At 46.0% G+C, this 6,801-nt stretch overlaps 1 protein-coding gene across 1 annotated transcript; it reads right to left on the reverse strand.

Annotated features, from left to right (window-relative positions):
* Positions 1 to 3,371: 3,371 nt before the first annotated feature.
* Dppa3 (developmental pluripotency associated 3) lies at positions 3,372 to 6,801 on the reverse strand. The gene is made up of 4 exons (XM_032907398.1): positions 6,655 to 6,801; positions 4,430 to 4,668; positions 3,920 to 3,955; positions 3,372 to 3,715 (listed from the first exon to the last, which is right to left on the reverse strand). The coding sequence occupies exons 1-4, from the start codon at positions 6,755 to 6,757 to the stop codon at positions 3,617 to 3,619; spliced, it is 477 nt and encodes a 158-aa protein (XP_032763289.1). The 5' UTR covers positions 6,758 to 6,801; the 3' UTR covers positions 3,372 to 3,616.

The raw sequence follows: 6,801 nt of genomic DNA on the forward strand, positions 1-6,801 counted from the left end.
CTCCGCTTGTCCATCCGGAGAGGCTGACTCAGGGACCACCCCTAGGAAAGAGGGTTTTGCTTTTGTTTCTTTTCTCATATATTAGATCCAGACAGCGGCTTCACCTCCTTCCTCTTCTCCCAGTCCCCCACGCCCCATATCCACTCCTCTGTTTTCTTTCAACCCGGCAGCGGTGGCACAGGCCTTTAATCCCAGCACTCAGGAGGTGAAGGCAGGCATGGTCTGGTCTGCAGGCAGGCATGTTACAGAGAAACCCTGTCTTGAAAACGCACACACACACGCACACGCACACACAGAGAGTAAGATGTTTTCCATCTCCTGAATTCCTGTCCCACCCCACCCACAGTAGTCCCTACCAACAACCCTTGAGGTTTGGCTGAGTCAGCTAACTTTTCCGAAGCCTGACTCAGGAGGACGATTATTTTTCTTCCTCCTTTCCGTTCAGACCCTGGCAGAGCCTAAGTGTGCTTTTAACTCCCCCAACTCAATGCTCAATTGACTTCTTTTGATGGTCTCCTCCTGGATGCGCGGCTGTCTGAACCCAGGAGACTAACCTGTGCTACCCCATCTCAAGCAGCACTGGTTTCTCTTTATATCCCTTCCATTTTCCTGCTTTCTTCTGTAGCTGCAGGTTTGCCCACCCTAGTTTTGTTTTTAACTCTAATAAATTACCCTTAGGCATGTTTGCAACCATTCCTAAATTTTTATCATTTAAACTAAGAACTCTGAGAGGGGCTCTGGTGGCCCACACCTTTAATCCCAGGGCTAGGGAGACAGAGGCAGGGGACTCAACCCTGTCTGGAGGTGGATGGTTGGGAGATCACCTCCAAGAGGGGGCCTGATTTCCCAGATATCGATAACTCTTTCTTGCCTTCTAATTATTTAACAAGAACATCTAGAATCAATGTTACATAACATAGAGTTAGACTAACTTAGAGCACAGGGAGCTTTATAAAGCAACTGGCCTGGTTTCTTTAATGAATGGCAAAGGGATGAAAGATAACCAAGTGGAAGAAACTGGTTTGAATCCTAAGCTAAAAAAAAAAGAAAAACTTCAAGCCAGGTGGGGGTAGCATGCCAATAGCCCTAGCATTTGAAAGTGCAGCCAAGAGTTCAAGATCATCCTCAGCTAGACAGTGATAGGCCAGCTTTGACTGCATGTGAATCTGTGTAAATAATGACCTGAAACATTCTGGGATTTTGCTCAGTGGCGTTGTTTGCCTAGTGTGTGCATTAAGAGTAGGTTCCATATCCACTATGTAAAAATAAGTAAATTTCAACACCTTAAGGAACTAAACTACAGTGACACTCAAGGTTGCTTAGGGGAGGAGGACTGTACTATCTCTAAGGTAAAGGGAGGTATTTAGTACTGAGAGCACACAGGCCATTCTGAGCAAATCCTTCCTGAAGATATGGTCAGAAAACAGATGCCAGCAAGGAGGTATTTGGGACACTACAGCAAAACAAATGCCAATGGTCATTGTCCACATTTAACTGTAGAAAAGAGTTCCTTAAAAGAGAAATCCAGGAGAAACCAACCCCTCAAAGCTGTCCTCTGACCCCCACAGGCACAGCACTGTACAGGCAGGACACACACACACACACACACACACACACACACACACACACACACCAAGGGCAGGCAACTTTTATCTAATTTTTCTCACCTCGTTGGCTGTGAACATAGGCTAGGTTACATACATGGAGGCCATATACAACTGCAAGAGAACCCTGAACTGAGGGCTTTCTCTTCCTCTTGGGACAGAGAGGTCATACTGCTTAACTGTGACCCAACTCTAATAAAACCTTTCTTTTTAAAAGTGTGTGTGTGTGTGTAGGGTTGGGGATTTAGCTCAGTGGTAGAGCGCTTACCTAGCAAGCGCTAAGGCCCTGGGTTTGGTCCCCAGCTCCTAAAAAAAGAAAAAAAGTGTGTGTGTCATATGGAGGTCATAGGACACCCTTCAGATAATTCTTCAGCTTCCTTCCTAGTGAACCATCTATTTCATCGTTCATAAAATGAATAACAATGGTCATAACCCATGTATCTAAATGAGATGCACACAAAAGCTGGTTGGCCTAGACTTGCAACTTTAGAGGCATTTTCTTTTTTTTAAGATTTAAAAGGTCTTGTGAGTTTGGGGATGGGGAGGTGGTGGTACAAGCCTCTGACCCCAGGCCGAGGCAGGTGGATCTCCTGTGAATTCCAGGCCAGCTAGAGCTGGAGACTGTCTTTAAAACAAAAATCACCCTTGGTATGTGAGTAGTGAAAATGGACTACAGCCCAGCTGGGAAGTGGTAAACATGCTCACACAAATGAAGGGTTGACCTGCCAAGTCATTGGAACTAGCTTTCTTTTAAAAATGAGACAGGGACTCCCTTCATAGCCCTGGCTGTCCTGAAACGCACTATTACAGACCAGACTAGCCAGAGATTCACCTGTCTTTGACTCCCAACTGCTGGGATTAAAGGTGTGCACTGCCACACCCAGCCATCTTAATTGCATGTGGCATGGCAAGGTGCTCATGTGGAAGTGAGAGCACAACTTGCAAGATTGTTTCCAACATTCTGGTCTCTGCCAGGCCTTGCAGCAAGCCTTTATGGATAGAGCCTTCTCATTGTTACAGTAGTCCAAACTAACAGGCACAGGAAGGGGTTGGGGATTTAGCTCAGTGGTAGAGCGCTTGCTTAGCAAGCGCAAGGCCCTGGGTTCGGGTCCCCAGCTCTGAAAAAAAAAGAAAACAAACAAACAAAAAAACCTCCCAAAAAACAAAACAAACAAAAAAAAACCCCTCTGCATGCCTAGGGAGTTCTTAGACGCACCAGAAGAGGGCATCGGATCCCATTACAGATGTTCGTGAGTCACCAGGTGATTGCTGGGAATTGAACTCAGGACCTCTGGAAGAGCAGCCAGTGCTCTTAACCCCAGCCTGGGGGCTTTCTTCCTAACTCCTCCTTTCCTGACACTTCTCTCAGGAAATAAAGCTTACAATTATGCTCCGGTCATTGTCTTCCTCATGAGACAGACAGGTCAATTCAGTGCCATACTTCTCATTTAGGAATATGTCAACCAATTGTTTATTACACAGCACAAGCAAACACAAACATCAAGCCTTTTCCAGATCTTGCCACAAGCCTATGGTGTCAAAACTCAGGGGAAAACAAGAGGCAGGACCAGGAGTTAGACCAGCTAAGCCTCATGGAGACCTTGCCTCAAGCAGAAATACAGGGTAGCACACATTGAACTCTGAACACACCCCACACATGCACCTGTAAAAACAGCCATCTCCAATGGCTTGTTCTAATCTATTCTGTATTTATTAAAGATAACAAATTTGCCTTTATTACAAATTTCTCTGCAAACTAGAAAAATCTAAAATAAAAGATCTATTCAATTACCTTCTAAATCAAACTACCAGGCTTTGACTCATGCTCAATTCTTGGGTAAATCTGTCATTCCCATGAATCCAAATGTCACACATCCTATATAATTTAAAGGTTAGCAATTAGAAGAGATTTCCCCAGCACCAAGAAAAGTTTAATCTTAAACAAAAAAACAGCTTTCACATCTGCTGCATGGCACCGTTAACGGCAAGGACGGTGTACAATTCAAACTGCCCTAATTCTTCTGGTTCTGCCCGATTTTAGCATTCTCAGAAGGATCCCATCTCTGATAATGGCAGAAAGTGCAGAGACATCTGAATGGCTCATCTCGTCTCTGAAAGAAAAATATGTTAATCAGGATATTGCAACTCAAAAGAAATGTAAATCCCCTTCTACTGCTTTATTTTTATTTTATTTATTTTTAAAGCACTGCTTTAATAACCAGATTCCCTGTGTTGAGAAGGTAACTCTCCACATACACACTCCTTGTCTAAGGAAACAGTAAAACAAGACACCCTGCCCATCCATACGCATTTACCTCATTTCCTTCAAGCTGTCTTTGTCTCTGCTCAATCTTCAAGAGAAAAAACAAAATTACTCAAAACTATTAAGACAAAGTTAAAATGCCTACTATGTGAGAAGTCAATGCTAGGCGCTGAGAAAGCAGGAACCACCCCAGCCTGGTCTACAAAGACTAACAGGTCCACTTCAGCTCTGAGATCCAGTCTAAGTCAGCCTTATCACTCAAAAGCCTGTTTAATCCTAGCACGGGGAAGAAGCAGGACCGTGGACTGAACTGGAGGGCCAGTTTGGACTATGGGGAGGGAGTCTGAAAACCCAAAAATAAATGTTATACTGACTTATCAATTTGCATATAGCTCTGGCCAGCTTCAGACTGCGTAGTAGAGGATAGCCTTGGAGCTTGTTTTCTTGAGCTGGGAATCACAGGCAGTCACTACCCTTGTCTACATTCCCTGTTTAACCTAGGTGCCATTCCTGAGGCTAGAGTTGCTCTTAGATCTAAGCCCCGCCCACAGACGCAACTCACCCGAACAAATCTTCTCATCCTTGCTATGGGGTCTTTCAGCACCGACAACAGTGTGCGGACCCTTCTCTTGGGAAAGGCGCTTTGAACTTCCCTCATGATTCTTTCACTTCTGTTCTCCACAGTCTGGCTCTTAATCCCGAGACGAACCCTTTGACGACGATGATATTTTGTCGACTTGGCACTGGGGTTCAGGGTTAGCTTTTTCATGACCTTTACTAGTGTTTCTGGTTGTAGGATTTCTGAAACAGAAGATGGAGACATTAGTGAAGTATATCATTTTGCATTTTGCAAGGTAATACCCCAGAGAAACAAGGAAGTGGGTAACAGATAGATAACCACCCCTCTTCAAGAGAGGGGCCAACAAGAAGCAAACCATATGCACAGGGCATGGTCATAAACCCTGAGCAAGATATCCTAGTGTTTGTAGAGATCCACTGAGCTTACCATGGGTTGTTCTGCTTACAGCAATGTTACAATGTTACATACAGCAGCCTAACTCTAGTTCAGAGGTCCTGAAACCTGCATATTCTCTCTTCTCTCTGTCTCACACACCTTTCTCTTCCAGAGACCCCTGCAGCCAATTGTGCTGCTTAGCCGGAGGGCTTGCCCAATAAATAGTGCCTCTGGGTTCAGCTTCAGCCCTGGAAAACTTTCCAAAAACAGGCTATTTCCACCTAAATCTAATTGACCTGCTCCAGTGCTTCCGGACATCTATGTAAACAGGGTATTTTGGGAAACTAGCCTTGCTTTACATGGGACCACACCCAGTAGATGGTCCTATCCTATTTTATACAGGAAACTTACCACAACTTTTTAAAGCAAAGTGACACCAAGGGTGAACCAGCTAGCCACCCACCGTTTCGGACACAGAAGGGGTTGACAGAATTTGGGTCTAGCCTGGCCTAGTGAGCGTTAGGCCAGGAAGGGCTGAGCAGTCTCAAGATTTGAAAATCTCCCAAACAAAGACTAAAGAATCCTGTGGAAATAAGGAGGTCCCATGTAATTGTCAGGTATTAGGGCAGATTCAAGGCCAGCAGTTGTTTTCCTCTCAGATCGACCTGAATGGCTCCTCCCGAGCCACGCCCTCAGTCAGGGAGTGCCTGGAGGTAACAAACCCGGAGGCCCCTCAGGCAATGAGCTTCAACAGCGGCTGGGGGGTGGGGAGTGCGGGGTCCCAGGTAGCGCCCGGCTCAATCTATTCTGGGTTCCTATTTCCCCTCAAAGAGTCATTTACCAGGAATGGAAATTTAGCAGGAAAATCGCTTCCAGAAAGTGGGTGAGAAGAAAAAGCCCCGGTTCAATTGAAGCTTAGAAGATTCCGGTGTAGCCCCACGGAGGTGGTACCGCCTTTAGTCCCAGTGTTTTAAAGGCAGAGTCCCAAACCAGCCTGGTTTACGGAGTTCCAGGACAACCAGGGCTACAGAGAAACTCTGTTTTGAGAAACAAGACTCCTGTTGTTAAAAATAAAAGCTACAGCAGGATCTTGGCGCAGCACTTTTAATGCTAGCATTTAGAAGGCAGAGGCAGGAGGATTGAGATTGAGCCCAGCCTGGGCTACAACGTAATCAAAACAACCCCCACCTCCCACTGCAGCCCACTAAAACCTTTAATCCTAGGATCTGGGATTCCATTCTGGATTACATAGGGAGTTCTAGTCCAAGTACAGCTGCTTCAGACACCAAATTATACTTAAAAAATTAAAAAAGGAAAAGAAACACCGCGGAGACCAATTGCTGATAAGGAAACACCATCATAAAAACTCAGCACGTTCCCGAACGTGGTTGTTGAGAGTCAAAAATCCCGCAACCAGACACCACAGCTTTAACTACCTCCTGGTTCCTTTTATTCCTATATGAACCGGTATTTTCTCCCCGACGAAGGTATGTTCCTAACCATCACCTCTGTCTGGCTTGGGTTTGTCTCTCTGTACTCACGGAGAGCGTCTCCTGTAGCCCACCATTGACTACACCTTGCCCTCTGAAGGATAGCCTGATTCTGGTACTCCACTTAGCCAGTGCTGGGCTCAGTGATAACAGCCGCGTGCTAGCGGAGCAAGGTGAGAAGAGAGGGCCTCCTGGCTTCCCAAAACCCCGACAGGGGGGGTTGGGGATTTGGCTCAGTGGTAGAGCGCTTGCCTAGCAACCGCAAGGCCCTGGGTTCGGTCCCCAGCTCCGAAGGGGAAAAAAAAAAAAAAACCCGACAGGGAAGGCAGAAGGCAGGTCTACCTGAATCATCCGGTGAGTCCTCTTCATCTTCCCTCTGAGATCCATCATTCATCTGAGTTTCTGGGTTCACAACTGGGTCGAACTTCTCGGATGGCTCGTCCATGGCGGTGGGCAGAAGCCTCAAAAGCTAGCTCCGAACAAAATTGC

Source organism: Rattus rattus, chromosome 6 (assembly GCF_011064425.1).
Source record: "Rattus rattus isolate New Zealand chromosome 6, Rrattus_CSIRO_v1, whole genome shotgun sequence".
Taxonomy (NCBI): domain Eukaryota; kingdom Metazoa; phylum Chordata; class Mammalia; order Rodentia; family Muridae; genus Rattus; species Rattus rattus.